General features: G+C 43.5%; 1 protein-coding gene and 1 pseudogene across 1 annotated transcript; one reads left to right on the top strand and one right to left on the bottom strand.

The window, feature by feature from the left end:
* Nucleotides 1–4,154: 4,154 nt before the first annotated feature.
* LOC113200898 (nuclear receptor subfamily 5 group A member 2 pseudogene) lies at nucleotides 4,155–5,720 on the top strand (annotated as a pseudogene).
* A 6,250-nt stretch (nucleotides 5,721–11,970) lies between these two features.
* Nucleotides 11,971–16,623, bottom strand: LOC144255431 (mast cell protease 3-like). Its single transcript, XM_077800118.1, has 5 exons — nucleotides 16,563–16,623; nucleotides 13,516–13,663; nucleotides 12,953–13,085; nucleotides 12,509–12,766; nucleotides 11,971–12,132 (listed from the first exon to the last, which is right to left on the bottom strand). Exons 1-5 carry the CDS (start codon nucleotides 16,615–16,617, stop codon nucleotides 11,971–11,973), a joined length of 756 nt encoding a protein of 251 aa, XP_077656244.1. The 5' UTR covers nucleotides 16,618–16,623.
* Nucleotides 16,624–20,847: the final 4,224 nt, after the last annotated feature.

Consider the following 20,847-nt stretch of genomic DNA (forward strand, 5'->3'; position numbering starts at 1 on the left):
AGAGGATACAAAAACGTTAGTAAATAGAGAAGATGGAGGGGCTGTGGTTAGAGGGATGGGCAGAGTGGGGTGGGAGCAATGCTGAAGATGGTGTGCCTCAGTTGCCCAAGAGCTCAGTGGTTCAAAACCACAATGACAGAGGGAAAGCCAGCAATAGGTTGGTCTCAGCTGGATTGTGTCAGCAGGGAGCCTGGTAATTTTAAGAATTTTTCCTCTCTTGGGAGTTCTCTAAGAAGAAGTTTTAGGGTCCATGGCCATGAAGGCTGGAAAGCCATTATGAGAAGGGGTCTTATGTGATTTCTGAGATGGTGTTCAGAAGACTCTTACCTCAGATATCCTCCCTGGTAGGATTCTTCACCTGATGCAGTGATTTTTGACCCTAATTGCTGAAGAGTCTCAGTGGTTTTCCATCCTTGTGCTTTATTCGTCTTTTCTGACCTCACTTATTTTGAATCCCTTTCTCTTGGAAGTAAGTCCCAATCACCCACGTACCATAGGAATCCACTTATTTCTCAGAGATTAAGACCTCTAGGTCCACAAAGACCAAGATTGTGGAGATAAATGCAAAATTGCTTGAGTGTGAGCCATTACATGTGAGAGTCAAAGGGGCAACTCTTACCAGCACCTCTTTGTTTTTGTAACCATGTATTCTAGCTGTGGGGAAACACAGGTATATCTTTACTGCTGGCTTAAAGCACATACTACCTCCCAGAGTACAGCATCCCAATCTCACAGGTGGTGGTCTGTCATCTGTCCTTGTTATCTTCCATGGACTCTTTCACAATTTTATCAGTTTAGCTGCTTCTGGGTGATATGGCACCTGAATCTACTTCTGTACTTCTCTTATGGTGAAATATGTTTGTTGGTAAAAAGTAGTGTTGGGTGAAAGACAGTACACCAAAGAAGTCTTGTAAGTTCTGTAGCTGAGTCAAGACTGGTGCTGGCAGCAGTATGGTGTCGGGCTGGGAAACAGAATTATACCAACACACAATCCCCAAACACACGAGCAGACCTTGCATTCCATTGGTTCTGTGTCCTACTGGGACCAAGTTGCAGATCTTTCCTTGGCTGTGCTGGGATTTGACTTCCAGTGAGCCTGGAGGAAAGGAGGAATGGGGAAGTGGGGAAGCGTTTCCTATCTTAGAGAGTTTAACCCATTGAGTCCCAAGTTTTCAGTTCTGTGACTATTTCAATGAATGCATCATGGGTATATTAAAATAGGTTGTAAATAATAATCTAGAGCTTATATATGCTCTCTATGTGTGCATGTGCATTTATATGTGTGTATTAGAATGCCCTAAGCATTTACTTGTGACTTTTCATGAAAGAATAGACTTGTAAAAACATAAAATCCATTTCAAAGTTACCATAATTGCTACATTTGTTGCTCAATTGTTTTTAATAGCTGTTCCATATTTTGGACATAATGGGTGAGACAATTGAAGGTGTTCTCCTCAAATGGAGAGGATTGGGATTCTTTCTCAGACTAAGGAGAGGGAAAGGAATAAGCCAGATTAAGGTTCTCATCTGCCTTGGATTCCACTCACTTATGCCACTGGGTGGTTCCTACTACTAGAGGAAGGTGTGTGAAATCCTGTTACTGAGCAGCTGCAGGAGGGCGCAGAGACTTTCTCTCTAGGTAGGTTTCTGAGCAGAAAGCAGCTCATCTCATGCCTGGAGATGCTGGGAAGCCACCCCAGGCTGAGTGTTAGAGACACTTAAGGTCCCTTTCTGCCATGGTGATGAGGGCACCTGGGCTTGGTCCAGGTCTATCCCACCTTTTGTGATAACTTTGGTCAGTCATTACCCTTGGACATTGCTTTCTTCTTCCTCTTCCTGAGGAGGATGAAGGCTTACAACAATGGTTTTCTAAGTTATTGAAACCACAGAACCATTTCCTCAATGTAGATATAACTCCTAAATTGGATATGTAGGCATATGACCAAGTCGCTTTTCTAAATACTATTTTTTGTTTGCTTTTTCTTCTGTGTTTTCCTTTTTTTTTCCAGTGCAGGAGCCTGTTCCTAGCATGTCTTAGATGCAGGAATTTTTTTCAGCCCCAAATACGAGTTTGTGTGACATCCATTGCTCATTCCTTATAGAAGATCATTATGAGATTGTGTGGCAGCATGATTTTTACACAATGGGATGGAAAAGGGCATACTTTTTCGAGTTACATAACTGAAGAGAGATATTTTACTCCATGTCTAAAAAGAGTGTATTGTGGTGTGTGTTTGGGACAAGGGGGCATTAATCTAGAGCTAGAAATTGTGCTGAACTTCCAGTGCCCCATTAATGGACAGACTCTGATCCAGGGCTGTGGGGTTAGCCCCACATAGGCATACCTTTATTTAACAAAAAGTTAAACGCTGTATCTGTGACCTCCAAGACAGGAACTTCCCACCAAAGAGACTCCCAGGTGGCACTGGGGACATGGATGGGAGCAGTAACCATAATGGCCTGAATATTAGAGCCATGTTTCCATTTTCCCAGGCCCCAGGAGCCTCCCTGATTCATGTTGTTCTGTATGGCAGGGGTGCAGTAATGACTGGGATTATGTTTCTGAGCAGTCCAACTGGATGTGTGTGTGTCTTCTTCAGTGTGAATCTGTACACTGGCATTTATACTTGTTACTCTTGTTTTTAAAATTTGTTCTAATTAGTTACACATGACAATAGAATGTATTTTGACATACATGTATGGAGTATAACTTCTCATTCTTCTTGTTATACATGATGTAGAATTACATTAGTCACATAATCATATATGAGCACTGTCTAGTGTGGGGGGCCATTGCACTGAGTATCCAGCATTTTCCTTCCCTGATTGGTAGAGGCTCTGTTGGTCACAACTGTAGTGATCTGGTCACATTCAAAGTGGCCCCAGGTGGCTGCTCTGATCTTGGAAGTAGCAGAATGTGTCTTCATGCATAGGCGTGGCCTCTTACAGCCCCAGGGTTCGAATTACCTTACCTGTCCTTGTAACCCTGCCTATCTAGACCTTTTTTGGATGGAATTTTGAAAAAAATGATGGTTCCCCCCCCCCAATAAAAATTCACTTCCGAATGTGCTAGCTCTCTCTCGCCAGCCTCTCATGACATTCCTCACTTTCCCATTTGGGGGTCTTGAGGCCGAGAATTGAGGAGCTGTCCTGAAGCTTGAATTAAAGGTAATGTGTGTGTCTGTGTTTTATTTGGTATCCTAGGAATTTCACTCTAGCAGCCTTTAGTTTAGTGGCCCTTGCGAGTCGGGGGCGGCAGTCTAGTAAAGTCTGATTCCTTCTACCATCTTTCCTATTCGCTTCCCACTTCTTTCACATCATTCCCCCTTTTCTAATCAGAAGTACTTATATTCTTCCTTGACCATAGCTGTCCGCACCCACTTTGTTTGTGAAATTGGCAACTGCATATCAAAGAAAATATTTGGCCTTTGGTTTTTTGAGATTAGCTTATTTCTTTTACCATGATAACTTCCAGTTCCATCCATTACTGGTAAATGCCACAATTTTGTTCTTTTTTTATGGCTGAGTAATACTCCATTGTGTTTATGTACTACAGTTTCTTTATCCATTCATCTGTTGAAGGGCACCTAGATTGGTTCCATAGTTTAGCTATTGTAAATTGAGCTGCTATTAACATTGATGTGGCTGCATCGCTGTCGAATGTGCTTTTCAGTCTTTTGTGTATAAACCAAGAAGTGGGAGAGCTGAGTCTCATAGTGGATTCATTCCAAGTTTTCTGGGATATCTCCATACTGCTTTCCATAGTGGTTACACCAATTTGTAATCCCACCAAGAATGCATGAGTGTACCATTTTCCCCACATGCTTGCCAACACTTGTTATTGCTTGTATTCTTGATAATGGCTATTCTGACTGGAGTGAAATCTTAGAGTAGTTTTGATTTGCATCTCTAATTTCTAGAGATGATGAAAATGTTTTCATATATTTGTTGATCAATTATAATTGTTCAGTGTTCAGTCCCTTAGCCCATTTATTGATTTTTTTGAAATTTGTTTTGAGTTCTTTGTATATCCTGGAGATTAGTGCTCATCTGAGGTATGTGTGGTAAAGATTTTTCTCCCTCCTTCCCAGCACCGTCACCCTTGGGGCTGGAAGGGGCTGCTCTCTGATACATGAGAGAAGTCAACCAGGCAGAAGAGGGAGGTTGCTGGGCTTCCGGACTGATACTTACTCCCCATTCTGGCCCTCGCCGCCTTGTCATGCTGCCCAAAGCGGAGATGGAAGCCCTGGGACTGGCTCGATTGCATGGGGAACAGGGGCAGATGCCGGAAAACATGCAAGTGTCTCAATTTAAAATGGTGAATTACTCCTCTGATGAAGATCTCCAAGAGCTTTGTCCTGTGTGTGGAGATTAAGTGTCTGGGTACCATTGCAGGCTTCTCACTTGTGAGAGTTGCAAGGATTTTTAAGCGAACAGTCCAAAATAATAAAAGGTACATATGTATAGAAAACCAGAACTGCCAAATTGACAAAACACAGAGAAAACGTCCTTACTGTGGATTTCAAAAATGTCTAAATGTTGGAATGAAGCTAGAAGTGGTAAGGGCTGATCGACTGTGTGGAGGAAGGAATAAGTTTGGACCAATGTACAAGAGAGACAGGGCCCTGAAGTAACAGAAAAAAGCTCTCATTCAAGCCAATGAACTTCATCTGGAAGCCATGTCTCAGATGATCCAAGCGATGCCCTCTGACCTGACCATCTCTTCTGCCATTCAGAACATCCATTCTGACTCCAAAGGCCTACCTCTGAACCATGCTGCCTTGCCTCCTACAGACTATGACAGAAGTCCCTTTGTAACATCTCCCATTAGCATGGCAATGCCACCTCATGGCAGCCTGCAAGGTTACCAAGCATATGGCCACCTTTCTAGCCGGGCCATCAAGTCTGAATACCCAGACCTGTACACCAGCTTACCTGAGTCAATAATGGGCTATTCCTATATGGATAGTTACCAGACAAGCTCCCCAGCAAGCACTCCACATCTGATACTGGAAACTTTGAAGTGTGAGTCTGATGAGCCTCAAGTTCAAGCTCAAATCATGACCTATTTGCAGCAAGAGCAGGCTAACTGAAAGCAAGCAAGAAAAGCTGAGCACATTTGGGCTGGTGTGCAAAATGGCAGATCAAACCCTCTTCTCCATTGTTGAGTGGGCCAGGAGTAGTATCTTTGTCAGAGAATTTAAGATTGATGACCAAATGAAGCTGCTTCAGAATTGCTAGAGTAAGCTCTTAATCCTCGACCACATTTACCGACAAATGGTACATGGAAAGGAAGGATCCATTTTCCTGGTTACTGGGCAACAAGTGGACTATTCTATAATCGCATCACAAGCTGGGGCCACCCTCAACAACCTCATGAGTCATGCACAGGACCTAGTGGCAAAACTTCGCTCCCTACAGTTTGATCAGTGAGAGTTTGTGTGTCTGAAATTCTTGGTGCTCTTTAGTTTGGATGTCAAAAACCTTGAGATCTTCCAGCTGGTAGAAGGTGTTCAGGAACAAGTCAACTCTGCCCTGCTGTACTACATCCTATGCAACTACCCCCATCAAACAGAGAAGTTTGGGCAGCTACTTCTGCGACCACCTGAAATCTGGGCGATCAGCATGCAGGCTGAGGAATACCTCTACCATAAGCACCTGAATGGGATGTGCCCTACAATAACCTTCTCATAGAAATATTGCATGCAGAAAGAGCCTAAGTTATCACACCTAGGAGTTCTGCTTCCTGAACACAAAGAAATTTGAGGGGTGGGGGAAAGAATAGGAAGAGGGAAAAATACTCTGAACTCCTCCAAGCAAGACTAATTAAAAAACTTGGTTAAAGATACTGAATTTAAAAAGGCATACTAATCAAATACTTAATAGCAAATAAATGATGTATCAGGGTATTTTTATTGCAAACTGTGAATCAAAGGCTTCATGTCCCCAAAGGATTCACGTGAAAGACATTGTAAGGGAGTGGATTGAACTCAAGATGGATTCCAAAACTATGTCAGAATAAAAATGGGCAGACCAGTTCTTGTATATTTAAACTGATCTCCACTATGAAGAAATTTAGGAACTAATGTGTGTTATTAATTAGGTTTATACAGTGGGGAATTGAGCTTACAGAATTCCTCCCTGTTGAAGCTGAACTGAAACAATTCTCAAGAATGCATCAGCTGAACCTAAACCAGCCCCTCTCTCTTCCTTGGAAGGCCTCGCACCTTCTGCCCTGTGATCACCAAGTCTGTACAAAGGGATCTATGCTCAGCCATGCCCAGTAGTAGCTCTACTAAATCATGAATTCCAAATGTCTATGTCTTAGACCTGCAAACAGCTAATAAGAACAGTCTATAAATATGTCAGCTTGCCATTTAAAATATGTTCTCAAGTTTGTTTTGTCACGTGTTCATGTTTTTAAAAAGAGCAGGCAGTATCCCTCTTCTATCTTATATAAGCATTCATGAATATTAAGGGAAATGACTACAATTTTTTAAAGCAAACGCTCCATAGCTAAAGCAAGTTAGATCTTATTTCTGCTACTGACATTTGCTGAAATTTCACATTTGCTGAAATGTGGCTTTGGCATTGTTGGACTTCATAAGAATTTCTGGCTGAAAGGCTTGTTAGGCCATATCCATCCTTTTAATCATAAAGGTTTGTAGTTCGTTAAAAAAATACAGCATTAATCTTTTGCTGGAATGTCAAATAGTCACAGTCTGAAGTAGTTGAAAATAAAAACTGAAGTATGTCAAGCTATGGAAAATGAAAAGGAAGGATAAGCGGATAGATTGATTGACACAAGGTTCATTCTAGTTGCCACTGAGCATTCCCTATCTTGAGATGGGAATGGTAATTTTTGAATCCAGCCTGGAAAAATACTACAGTCATTTAAACCTTCCCCAAAGGGGAAAGGAAGAGAGTGATACTGACCTTTCTAAGTCATAGACCAAAGTCTGCTGTAGAACAAATATTGGAGGACAAAGAATTGCAAACAAACTCTCCAAACAATGCCGTCAGTAATATTAACATGCGATGCCTCAAAGTCTTGCCTTATTGCACAATTCTGAAAGTAATGTGCAGATGTGGATCAACTTTAAAATACAATATTAATACTTTAAAGTCAGATAAAATATAGTGTTTACATTCCTTAGGTCCTTTAGGTTGGGGGGATCATGATATTGCAGGATAACAGAAATAGTAGTTTCTTTAATGTTATTTTTCTGATTCCTAACTATTTTTAACAGTACTTAATTATTCTATGTTGTGAGACACTAAAATAAAAAACGGGAATCTCATTTAGACTTTAACTTTTTTGAGATTATCGGCAGCACAATCACTTGTAGAAACTGTAAAAAAAAGTATCTCCTAGTCTTTTAATTTTTTTTCATAAATGTTCTGGCTTTTGAATAGTTTATATTGTATATGGTAGTTTCAACTGTAGACAATCATGATGCTAATTTATTGTTCTCTGTTTCACCTTTGTATAAGATATAGCCAAGACTGAAGAAACCAAATACATGTGTTTACTGTAGCATGTCTTCAAGTTAGTGGGATATAGTTCAGGGACCTAGAAGGGTCTTAATGAATTAAAATCATCCACTTGATTAAATGTCTGTAAATCTTTCTAATTCTCAGTATAGTTATTTAATATCTATTATAAAGTATGTGATCTGTAACTTCCTCTGTTTTCAAGTAAATTTAACAAGGTGAAATCTTACCCGGTTTTCCTGTCAAGCATTGTAAGTCATATACCAAAGATATTAGTTATTACTTCAGCGTGTAAAAAGATAATTATTTTATTACTTTTATTAATCACTTCTAATGCCCACCCACCCAAAGGGTACAGGCTAGCAAAGACCAGCCTTGACTTGTGCCGTGTCTGTCACCTGTGTTATCTTCATGGCCCAAAAAGTAGTGAAGAATCACTGGTCAGAGCTCACAGCCAAAGCACCCCAGATCTCGGCAGCATCATTGCTACCCCCATTAAAAACCAAGTCAATTAGAAGACACATGGAGGGGAACAGTGATGTGGACAGTCAAGAAGTCGGTTCCATCCCATGTGTGTGACATGAGCAGAGGTGATCTTGAGATCAGGAGAGCTGTAAGGAGGGTATTTAACATTACAAAACTGTCAAATACAGCCAGGAGCCGTGGTGCACGCCTGTAATCCCAGTGGCTCAGGAGGCTGAGGCAGGAGGATTGCAAGTTCAAAGCCAGCCTCAGCCACTTAGCAAGGCCCTAAACAACTCAAAGAGACCCTATCACTAAACAAAATACAAAATAGGGCTGAGGATGTGGCTCAGTGGTCCAGTGCCCTTGAGTTTAATCCACATTCAAAAGTACATAAAAAGGTAATACACTATGATGAAGTGGGTTTCATTGCAGGGTGCAAGGTTGGTTCAACATATGAAAATCAATAAATGTAATTCACCACTTAAACAGAATTAAGACAAGAGTGACATGATCATCTGAATAGATGCCAAAAAGGCCTTTGATAAAATCCAACACCCATTCATGTTAAAAGTGATGGAGAAACTAGGAGTAGAAGGAACTTACCTCAAATCATAAAGTCCATATAAAAATATATGAAAACTGCAACATCTGTAATAATCAGGGAAATCAAATGAAAACTATGCTACAGTTTTAGTGCATTTTGGATTTGGAAAGAAGCCCAAAACCAACATCATCCTCATGTTGAATGGAGAAAAACTAAAAGTATTTTCTCTGAAATTAGGAACAAGGCAAATTTATCTACTCTACCACTCCTATTCAATATAACACTTGAAACATTAGCCATGATGATCAGACATGAAAAAGAAATTAAAGGATAGAATTAGGAAAGAAAGAAGTTGAAGTATCTCTGTTTGCCTACAATATGATCTATATCTAGAAGACTCAAAATACCGACAAGAAGATTTTTAGAGCATAGAAATGAATTTAGCAATGTAGCAGGATACAAGTTCAACACCCATAAATCATTAGCTTTCCTATACTCCAACAGTGATTCCGTTGAGGAAGAAATTATGAAAATAATCTCATTCATAATAACTTCAAAAAATTTATCTAAGTAGGGAAAGAGCTTGGCACACAAATTATAGAACACCAAAGAAAGGAATTGAAGGTGACCTTAAAAGATGAAAAAACATGCCATCTTCAATAGACAGAGTTGATATTATCAAAATGCTCAAAATACCAAAAGCAGTATACAGATGCATTTCAATCCTCATCAAAATATTAATGACATTCTTCACAGAATTAGAAAAACAATTCTTAAACTTAACTGGAAGAATCAGAGACCCAGAATAGCCAGAATAGGCGGAACCTGGTTCGATCCTCAGCACCACATACAAATAAAAGCATTGTGTTGTGTCCATATACACCTAAAAAATAAATGTTAAAAAAGGGTTTACCATTTGTAGACTCAGGGAAATCAAATCAAAACTGTCCTATGATTTCATCTAACTCTAGTCTGATTGTCAACGATCAAGAATATGAACAATAATAAATGTTGGCAATATTGTGGGCAGTAAAGGAACACTTGTATATTGTTGGTGGCATGGCAGACCAGTACAAGCATTCTGGAAAGCAGTATGGTGACCTCAAGGAACTAGGGATAGAACCACCATATGATCCAGCTATCTCACTTCTTGCTATTTTCCCAAAGGAAAGATGGACATACTATAGCAATATGACCACCTCAATGGTTATGCAGCACAATGCACAATAGCCAAATTATGGGATCAACCCAGATGCCTGTCAGTAGATGAATGGATTAAGAAAATGTGGTACATATTTATTCAGTGAAATTTGACTCATCCATAAAAAGAATGACATTATGGCCTGTAAATGGATGGAAATGGAGAATATCATGCTTATAAGCCAAACTCTGAAATCCATATGTTGAATGTTTTCTGTCTTATGCCAAAAACTAGAGTAACATTAAGGGAAGTGGAGGGAAGAATAAATATTACAAATAATCAAGCAAATATAATTAATTATCCCAATTAATAAACTGGTTAATTATGCTGATTATAATTAATTAGTAGATATACTAAGGAAGTCAAGTAGAACAAATGAAGGAGAATGGGAGTGGAGAAGTTAGATGGTAGGGAAAAGCTGGGAGTGAAAATGTTGGCATTATGAACTGAAATTGATTTTCAGGTATGTGTGAGTTTTTCAGATGAACCCACATAGTATGCATAAAACTGCAATAAAATATATTAAAAACAGATTAGAGGAAGGTTACATTTTTTTAAGCACATGTAAGCCTGCCTATCTTGGTTCAATTGTGGGTGTGGCCAGGCCTTAGTAAAAACGAGGGTAACTTTTCACACTGGCCCAGGCTTAAAGTCAGACCCCAGACTTCAGGAAAATGTGGAATATGTTTAAAGTCTGAGTTTCTGTACAAGGGCCTTTTTCATGCTATAAAGTTAAATCAGGACAGGCCTGATCACACTCTAGTCCTCCTCACCATCTTCCTTGAGCCTCATGGGAGGCTCTTAAACACTGACAGGTAGACCAGTACACTGACAGGACTAGAAAGTATATATTTCCTCTAATCCCCATAATCAGCAGTTCTTAGGTCTGCTGTGATAATGCTCTCAAAAGTGTACCATGTAACACCAAGACAATTCAAATGAGTTTTATTATCTTGACAAGAAGATGACTCTGATTCTTGTGGATTTAAAACCCAGATCCAGATGAGAAAAGCCACTCAAGCAAAGTGACATGCAAATCAGATAAACCACATGGATTACATGATGACTGCTGTTTTGCAGGGACCCTACTGCCTGGCACACAGTATTTGCCCAATGAGCATTGCTGTATTGGTTGATGGCAGAATGTTGCTTCCTTCCTGCTACAGAGGCAGGCAGTCTCACATAGATGGGCATTTTGGTCCAGGGTACCAATCAGTGAATTCTGTCCCAGAGGCCAGGCTGTCAGTGGTGCCCAAATGGAAGAGCCTGCAAGAGTTCAGGCTGTTGAGTGTGACCTGTCTTTGTTGGGCTCTGAGCTCAGGAGCAAAACTCTGCATGAGGAGGACTGATGTGGGCTTGACCCAAGTGAAAGCTCTGGACTCGGGTTTTGAGGTCATTCCCTCTTCCTGGTCCTTCATGAATGGGGCATAAGATAAGCTAGGGCTCAAGATCCATCAAGGATGAGAATCTTGATGAACACAGGATAGAAAGTTGGCTCCCATCTTCACAGGTTTCCAGGGAACCTGGACATGGGAGGTGGAGAGAAGCTGGCTCAGACTAAGATGGAAGATCATTTGGGATTGTGGGAGGATGGGCTGACGGAAGACCAGACACTGTACTGGCTCTGGCCCTAAGACAGGGCCGTGACAGCCACTTAAGAAGCATTTTAGGGCACTGAAAATTCTTCCTGAAAGTCTTCATGCTTCCAAGCTGCCAGTTGTGCTGATTTGGAGAGGGAGCCCTGCATGAACCACACCTTTCCAAAAGCCACATATCCATTTCCACTAGGTGGGAAATATAATTCCCTTTACAAATCTGGGGTCTTTTATGTTTTCACAGTAGCACAGAATCAAGGTGGAGTCATGGGTGTAGGTACAGAATGTGGTAAGATGGCATTGTAGGAATGAGTTTTGTCTAGAAAGGGTCCTTATTCCTGGGTAGCTTAAACTCAACCTGTTGCAGGGAGCTAGCATTGGGACAGGTCATTTGGAGCTACTATCAACAAAGCATGGTTTCATATTCTAGAGGTGGAAGGTGGAGTGTGCCTGAGGGGAAGCATGTAAGGAATCATAAATGTAAACAGATCCTGTTGGACATGCAATCAGAACCTTACAAAATGTTATGCTGGTGAAGAAAGGAGGAATCTAGCAACTCTGTTCTAGAGATGAAAGTTTATTAAACACCTGGCAGTGTTCCCTCTACTCCTCTACCCAGTGTACTTTGGGCTTTTGTTCAAGAGAAGATGAAGATCAATTCAGGAGGCTTCTCAGTCTTGTCCCTGGAGTTTGAAGGATTTCATTGTTTTTTCAATCCAGCGCTGAAAGCTTGAGATCCTGGTGTAGATACTTGGAGGTGTCCCTTTCTCTTTCCCAAAGGACACAATGCCCTGGACCACGTTTTTACACACTAGAGGACCCCCAGAGTTTCCCTGTGGGTAGAGAGATCAACCCTGAGCTGGCTTGCTCCAATTCTCACACCATCCCCTCCCCATATGGTTGGAACTGTTAGAGGGTTGTGTTTGTGAATTCACAAACAGGGCAGTCCTTGTTCCCTCATTCATTCCGGGGGGCTCCAGCCTGACCCTGACTATTCCCTCCAGTTGACTGATGTCTCTCTTTCTCCAGTAAGTCTCTGTCTATGAAGTGACAATTGGCATTTAGTCTCCACTGACCCTCAGAACTAGAGACTGAATTGATGAAAGGCAATTTGAGGAGAAACAGGGGCATGAGTATTTCCCTTTGCCCTGTTTCTCCTCAAACTTTGCTGTGCCCAAGGCAGGGAATAGCCAAAGCAGGTGAACTCACCTGAAAAGAATTCTTCTTCTCTTTTGGGTTCCCCACACAAATCTGGATGGTGGAGTTGTATGGTTTTGTGTAACGAGAGAGACATTCCTTGTCCTTTTGGATTTCAAGCTGTACCTCATGCAGTTTTGTTGTGGATATGTTTTGGCCAATGCGTCCCCAACCAGCCACAGTGCACACCATCCCTGGTGTAACCTGGGAATTTCCTGAGGGTAACTTGAGGAGGCTCACTTCAGCAGTCAGCTTGGCCTTCTTTTTCAACTAAAGGCAGATAAAAGGAATTCAGATGAACCAACAGCCCACAAAACTCCAGTCATGGGATTGCCTTCTTCATGGCACTGGGAAAAGTGAAGGCTACATTTTAGGAAGGAGGGGTGGACAGAAGGACAGCAGATTTAATCCTCCAGGATTGAAGTGTTCGAGACCCATTGGAATGGCATTCCTCACCTGCAGTAACATGATGTCATTGAAATAGTTGCTGTAGTAATCTGGGTGGGGGAAGGCTTTTTTTACAGGGATGATCTGCTGGGTCTTCTCATTGTCTTTGATGTCGTGGGCCCCCAGGATGACAGTGATGGATCTGCTCCTAGAGCAGACAGGGAGGTTGAGTCACAGGGGATACAGCTCAGGATCCCTGAAGGAAAATGTTTACTCAGGGCCGGGCAGGGTGGAGTTGGGAGGACGTGTAGGGGAACAGGACTCTGGGCTGAGTGTCTCTGGCAGCCAGGGCTGATGCAGTTCCTGGAGCAGATGGAGTGTGCTCAGTCATGCACGGAGCTCAGGTGTCTCCAGGTGAGACTCTGAATTTCTCACATGTGCACTCTGGGCTCTTGGGGAAAATCTGCCTCCTTCCCATCCAGCCTTGATCCACGTTCTCCCTTTGTATAACAAGCCACCTGCACTGACCTGCTCCTCTCTTCCCATAGCTTACCTGCCCTCCACAGAGCTCTTGTCTTCAGCCCCAAAGGAGAGGATTCCCTGTGGGGCTTTCTTTAGATGTGTGAACTCACCTTTTCCAGCAGTGGGCTGCTGTCAGGACAAAGTCCTCACGTACAAGGAAACCCCCACATCGTTTTGTTTTAGTTGGAGTTTTGATCCGAAGAAATGCCATGTAGGGATGGGAATGAGGCACAGCTTCCCGGCCCCCGATGATTTTCCCTGAAAGAAAGGTTCTGTCCTGCCCTTGGTGCTCATGGAGCCAAAGGCTGAAGAGAGGAGACTGGGATCAACTCCAGGGAGGGAAGGATTGAGTGTGGTGGTGTTACCATCTAGGGGTGCGGGGTTCATTGTCCTTGCTCAGCAAAGAATTGATGAATAGGTTGTAGAGAAAGCAAGCAAGCAGCAGGTTTATTGCCAAAGGGACAGAAAAATGGTTCTGAATAGAAGGGTCCCCAGAACTGATATCGAGTGGGGGAAGTTTTGGTTTGTTCTTTTTTATGGTCTCTGGAATTTCCTCCGTTCTTTATCTTATCCCTGTTCACCCTCTGCTCACTATTATTGATTGGTGTCTGTCTGTGCATACTTCTGTTTTACTTTTTCTATTGGGTCCCCCACTTAGGAGCACAAACAGAGAAGTCTCTGTCTGATTGGGTGCCTGGCTTGTGTCCTCAAGCACTTTCATCAAGCAGGAAGTTGACCTCACCAAAGACCCTCTCCATGCTCCTTTGTTCTGGCCCTGCCCCTGCTCTCCTCACTTGCCATGTAGTCCTGGTTGCTCAAGCCCTTATACATGTCCCTAGGGGCAGGGTCTAAGTAGCCAGCAGCAGCAAACATGGGCCCTGAGTGTTTTCCAGGCAGCATTCCTGGATTGAAGAGTGACCCACAAGACTCAGATACTCCCTCTGATGAAGAGCAGGGCAGTCCTTGCTCTGTAATTCCTGCTTCAAGATTTGACTGACAGGATTTGAGTTGACTGACAGGATTTGAGTTGACTGACAGGATTTGAGTTTGGAACAAGCAGCAAAGTCCCTAAAGATCCTGGTCAGTCCTTTGTCTGAAGTGTCCCAGTCTTCTTTCCCCTCCTGTTTCCCTCTTAGTTCTCACTGAGCTCCTACTGGTTTTGCACATAAAGTCAGGATGCTGAGTCGTGTTTGATGTTTGTCTGCTGGAGGCAGACACCAAGTAGGTGCCTAGCAAATGTCTTGGATGTGTGAAGGAATGGCTCCTGATTAGCCTGTGGCTGAGGGCTAGAGGGGAACGCTAGTGAGATTGTAAGCATCAGGGATGATGGGGTCTGGCAAAGCCATTGCACCCAAGACAAGAAACTGAGGCTGAACCAAGGCACATGTAACTGTTTTTTTTTTTTTTTTTTTTTTTTACTTCATGCCCAAACTATTTATTTGTGACTGGGAAGTGAACCCAGGGAGTACTTCATGACCAAGCTGCACCCAAAGTCCTTTTTATTTTGAGACAGAGTCTTGCTAAGTTGCTGATAATTAAATGTGGAGGCTAGCCTCAAAGTTGTGATCCTCCTGCCTCAGCCTCTTGATTCAGGTGTGTGCCTCCTTGCCTGGCTCCGTAAGGATTTAAATCTTATTTACCTGGATATTTGGACAGACCAGAGGGCCAGACACACATTGTCACATTCATACACACACATAGACACCCACATGACTTACTGTTGGAGCCCCGAATGCCTAATTTATCCTCCGGTTTCCCGTTAGTGACTCCACCAAAGTCCCTTTCCACTATGAAAGCTGTCATCTTGTTTTTTACTGAGCCATCGGAACTGACCACCTCAGTCTTGCAAACACAGTGAAAATGTTGGCCAGTCCCCCGTTGGTGATCCAGACCTTAGAGTCATTGAGGATGTAGTGTTTCTTGTCTTCACTTAGCATGGCCCTGGTCTGGATGGAGGCAGCGTCACTCCCGCTGGCTGGCTCAGTGAGGCAGAAGGCGGCAATGTGCTCCCCTGATGCCAGTCTGGGCAGGTACTTGGCCTTCTGTTCTTTGGTGCCAACCAAGATGATTCCCATGATGGTCTCCAGCTCCATCCATTTACCAGCAAATGCCTTCATTTCATCCTTTTTTAAGGCTGCGTAATATTCCACTGGGTATATAGACCATAATTTCTTTATCCATTCATCTTGAGGCCGATGGCTTGATGTGCTGCTAAGGTCACAGTGATGGAGCCATCTAGGTTGATGATCTCCCCTAGACGAGCGTACATGGTGTTGGAGAGGCCCAGACCACCATATTCTTCAGGGACCTGCACTCCAAAGAGGCCCAGGCTTTTCAACTTTTCCAGGGTGTCGTCCGGGATTTTCCCCTCCCAATTTTCTGAGAATCCACTTCTTCATTGAAGAATTTTTCCACAGGTCCCACAAACTGATTGATTTCATTAAGTTCATCTTGGCTAACCTCTGGAAATGGGAAGACTTCTCGATTTTGCCCAGGAAGAGCTCCTTGGCGAAGGCCCGGCTCGGCGGACTGGTATTTAGCGGGCGCTGACTCGCGCTGAGGGCCACCAGAGACCGGCAGGCTCGCGCCGCCATCACCGCCCAGCACAGGAAGAGCGCGCAGCTGCTCATGCGGCCCGCATCCGCTCTGGGAATTCTGTCACCTCCAGCTCCGCACCACCTCACATGTAACTGTTAAGGAGACAAAGATGCCAAGGATTCTGAGACCAAATGGGTTCCAGTTTTTTTCCTGTGCACCTTGAGAATGACAAACTTTGTAGAAGCAGATGGACATTGTTAGAACATTACCGGGCTTTACCTTGATCACAGAGGCCAGCCCTTTTCTCTAAGCTGCCCTTATTCATTCTTTCCTGTTTGTAAATATACTTTCAAATGTCTTTGTGATAGGACCTGCTTTCCAGATGGAAAGGGTAGAGCTAGGGAAGGGATAATTGCCAATTGGCTCTTATGGAGACCAGCCTTCTAACCTGCTCCTCCCTTGTGCTTCCATCCCCATGAGACCTGCCAGTCTTTGGGTGAGGTTTACCTTACTGTTTAGAAAGTTGCTGGAGGTGCACCTGAGTCAGGATGGTGGGGTGCAGCGTCTGAGCAGGGCTGAGCTTGGGGTTGGGCTTCAGTTGTTGGGGATAGTCACTTACCTGCCTCTGACCTTGGGCACAGAAGAAAGACCAACAGGAGCAGGAGTGGCTTCATCTTCCCAGGAAGGCCTCTCTGGTCAAAGAGGTTGGTGCGTCCTCCTGGTCTTTAAACTCCCAGTGTTCTCTTCTGGTGTGTGTGTGGGCTTTTTCCTCTGAGATGATCTCAGCCTTCCATCACTGCCTGATCAAAATCTGATGGTTGAGTAATAATTTGGCCAAGCCTAAGCACCCATCACTCTTGATTCAGTGCTGACCACAGAAACAGAAAACTGGAACCTGTGGTCAGAAGTTAGGGTTGCTGGAAGTGTTACATTGGCCAGTAGTGGATCCTGGGACTCAGTAATCTGCATATCATTGTGATAGATCCAGGAAAGTATTTATTTCCTTGGCTTTCATTGACTTTCAGGATGATCATTTGTTGAAACCCTTTCCTGTGTAAGAGTTGGATAAATGGAGATGAGCCTCTTTGGCTATGGCAGAGGATACAAAAACGTTAGTAAATAGAGAAGATGGAGGGGCTGTGGTTAGAGGGATGGGCAGAGTGGGGTGGGAGCAATGCTGAAGATGGTGTGCCTCAGCTGCCCAAGAGCTCAGTGGTTCAAAACCACAATGACAGGGTGAAAGCCAGCAATAGGTTGGTCTCAGCTGGATTGTGTCAGCAGGGAGCCTGGTAATCCCAAGATTTTTTCCTTTCTTGGGAGTTCTCTAAGGAGAATTTTTAGGGTCCATGGCCAAGAAGGCTGGAAAGCCATTATGAGAAGGGGTCTTATGTGATTTCTGAGAAGCTGTTCGGAAGACTCTTACCTCAGATATCCTCCCTGGTAGGATTCTTCACCTATAGCGACTTCAACCCTATTCTTGAAGATTCTCAACAGTATCCATTTCTGTGCTGGAATTGTCTTTCACTGATGTTCACTTATTTTGAATGCCCTTTCTCCTGGAAGTCAGTCCCAATCACCCAGGTACCATAGGAATCCACTTATTTTACAGTTGATTAATTTCTCAAGGATTAAGACCTCTAGGCCAACAAAGACCAAGATTGTGGAGATAGATGCAGAATTGCTTGAGTGTGAGCCACTACATGTGATAGTCAAAGGGGCAACTCTTACCAGCACCTCTTTGTTTCTGGAACCAGGTATTCTTCCTGTGGGGAAACACAAGCATACCTTTACTGCTGGCTTAAAGCCAGTGCAGCATCCCAATCTCACAGGTGGTGGTCTGTCATCTGTCCTTGTTATCTTCCATGGACTCTTTCACAATTTTATTTGCTTCTGGGTGATATGGCACCTGAACCTACTTCTGCACTTCTCTTATGGTAAAATATGTTTGTTGGTAAAAAGCAGTGTTGGGTGAGAGACAGTACACCAAAGAAGTCCTGTAAGTTCTGTAGCTGAGTCAAGACTGGTGCTGGCAGCAGTATGGTGTTGGGCTGGGAAACAGAATTATACCAACACACAATCCCCAAACACATGAGCAGACCTTGCAATCCATTGGTTCTGTGTCCTACTGGGACCATGTTGCAGCTCTCTCCCTGGCCGTGCTGGGATTTGACTTCCAGTGGGCTTGGAGGAAAGGAGGGATGGGGAAGTGGGTCTTGGTGAGTCCAAGCATTTCCTGTCTTAGAGATTAACCCATTGAGTCCCAAGTTCAGTTCTGTGAGTATTTCAACAAAAGCATCATGGGTGTATTAAAATAGGTTGTAACTAATAATCTGGAGCTTATATATATGCTCCCAATGTATTATTGTATGTATATGTGTGTATTCAAATGCCCTAGAATTTACCTGTGGCTTACCATGAATGGATAGACTTCTAAAAACATGAAAAAGATTTCAAAGTTACTATAAGTGATACATTTGTTGCTTAATTGTGTTCAGTTTCTGGGACAATGGGGAAAAATGGGTGAGATAAAGAAAGGGGTTCCCTTCAAATGGGGAAGACTGGGGGTTCTTTCTCAGACCAGGAAGAGGGGAAGGAGTCAGCCTGTTTAAGGTGCTAACCTGCCTCGGAGTCCATTCATTTGTGCCTCTGGGTGGTTTCAGCACAGAGACTTTCTCTCTAGGGCAGTTTCTGAGCAGAAAGCAACTCATCTCATGTCTGGAGATGCTGGGAAGCCATCCTAGGCTGGGTGTTAGAAGACACATAGATCCCTTTCTGGCATGTAGGGCGGGGATCTTCCAGGTCTGTCCCACATTGTGTGATACCTTTGGTCAGTCATTACCCTTGGACATTCCTTTCTTCTTCCTCTTCCTGAGGAGGTTAAAGGCCCACAACAATAGTTTTGAAAGTTATTGAAACCACAGAACCTTTTCCTCAAAGGAGATGCAACTCCTAAATTGGATATGTAGGCATATGACCAAGTCACTTTTCTAAATACTATTTTTTGTTTGCTTTTTCTTCTGTGTTTTCCCTTTTTTTTCCAGTACAGGAGCCTGGTCCTAGCATCCTTAGATGCAGGAATTTTTTTCAGCCCCAAATGCAAAGCTGTGTGATATCCATTGCTCTTTCCTTATAGAAGATCATTATGAGATTGTGTGGCAGCATGATTTGTACACAAAGGGACGGAAAAGGGCATACTTTTGCGAGTTACATAACTGAAGAGATTTTTCTCCATGTCTAAAAAGAATGTAGTGTGGTGTGTGTCTGGGACAAGGGGGCATTAATCTAGAGCTAGAACTTGTGCTAAACTTCCAGTGCCCCATTAATGGACAGACTCTGATCCAGGGCTGTGGGGTTAGCCCCACATAGGCATATCTTTATTTAACAAAAAGTTACACACCATATCCAAGAAGGAACTTCCCAGCAAAGACATTCCCAGGTGGCACTGGGGACATGGATGGGAGCAGTAACCATGATGGCCTGAATATTAGAGCCATGTTTCCATTTTCCCAGGCCCCAGGAGTCTCCCTGATTCATGTTGTTCTGTACGGCAGGGGTGCAGTAATGACTGGGATTATGTTTCTGAGCAGTCCAACTGCATGTGTGTGTGTGTGTGTCTCCTTCAGTGTGAATCTGTACACTTGCATTTATATCTGCTACTTTGAAAACAAATGAAAGTAAGGTTGCCCTGGTAATCTTCTTCCCTATTTGTTGCCCTCTCTCCTAAGAAGGAAGCTCTGGTGAATAGTTCAGCAGCTTCACATCCACAAACCAAATGATGAAAGTCACTTCCAAATTTCATAGTCTTTGTCCTAGAGCATCATGCAATATCATATTCATATTGCCTTTAACTGGAAATAAAACTAAGATATGAATTCTGAATTCTAATGGATTTCTCACATAGGTCTATGCCTTATGGACTGATAGGGAGGGTGGAGCAGGAAAATTTGGAAAGTCTCCAACAGTGTCCATTCCACTTGGGTGTGTTACTGTGTTAACGTATATTCCCACGTTCTGGCCATTATGAAGTGCTCAATGAGTGTGATTGATGGAAAAAGCTGTGTTTCACAGTCCTTCTGCAGAAAGACACTCTTTTCTGGAACTTTCACAACTGATAAAGCCTAGCTGACTAGCAGGGAGTCTCAGGCTGCAGGCCAGCTGTGACCAAGAGGAACAAGCTGAAAGAGGCTTAGGCTGCTGAGTGATCAGGTGGCCAGTGGACCCTGAGCACAAAGGAGGACATCAAGCTGAAAGTGAAGGGTTGCTTTAGCTGTGCCCAAGTGAAAGAAGGACCAAGTGTTCTGGAGAGAGATCCTGCCAGCCAGGTCCTCCATGAACCCTGCACGATGCCAGCACTGACATTTTATGATGTCCCCTCTCTGCCAGGGCATGAGTTGGGCTGGCACCCCAATGGAAAGGCCTGATGGAACCCCAGGGGATCTGGGAGTCCTAGGTGGAGGGATTTGAGTAAGGGAGCAGCCCAGATCAGTGTGGCCTGGAGTGGAGTTGATAGAATATGAGCAGGGATGGAGAAAAATGGGCAGCCATGAGGTTGGAGGTCAAGGTGGACCCTGAACTCAGAGGAGGGCAGAGAAGGAATGTAATTCCATGTGAGAATGAGGGGCTATTTAAGGACTGCCCCTCTTAAGGATAAATCTGGGGAAGAGAAATATCCTGTTTAGGAGGGCCCTTCCTGTGCCCAGGGGGTAGGACCATGTCCTTCAGCAGTGACCTCAGCTGTGCCTACCTGGCCTCCAGGACCCATGGTGCTCTCCCCTTCCTCTCTGTCCCCTCATACAAGGAAGGAGGTAGAAAACTCACCATGAGACCCAGGACAAGAGCCATCTAAAATTTCTCCTGGTGGTGCCCAGCTCCAACACTGGCAGAAGGGCAAGCCCCAGAGACAA

Source organism: Urocitellus parryii, chromosome 6, assembly GCF_045843805.1.
Source record: "Urocitellus parryii isolate mUroPar1 chromosome 6, mUroPar1.hap1, whole genome shotgun sequence".
NCBI classification, from domain to species: Eukaryota; Metazoa; Chordata; class Mammalia; order Rodentia; family Sciuridae; genus Urocitellus; species Urocitellus parryii.

Coding starts and splice junctions, on each gene's coding strand:
- LOC144255431 (XM_077800118.1), bottom strand. CDS start 16,617: ATGAAGCCACTCCTGCTCCTGTTGGTCTTTCTTCTGTGCCCAAGGTCA. Junction 13,086..13,515: donor GCAGCCCACTGCTGGAAAAG/GTGAGTTCACAC, acceptor CTCTAGGAGCAG/ATCCATCACTGTCATCCTGG. Junction 12,767..12,952: donor ATGACATCATGTTACTGCAG/GTGAGGAATGCC, acceptor ATCTGCCTTTAG/TTGAAAAAGAAGGCCAAGCT.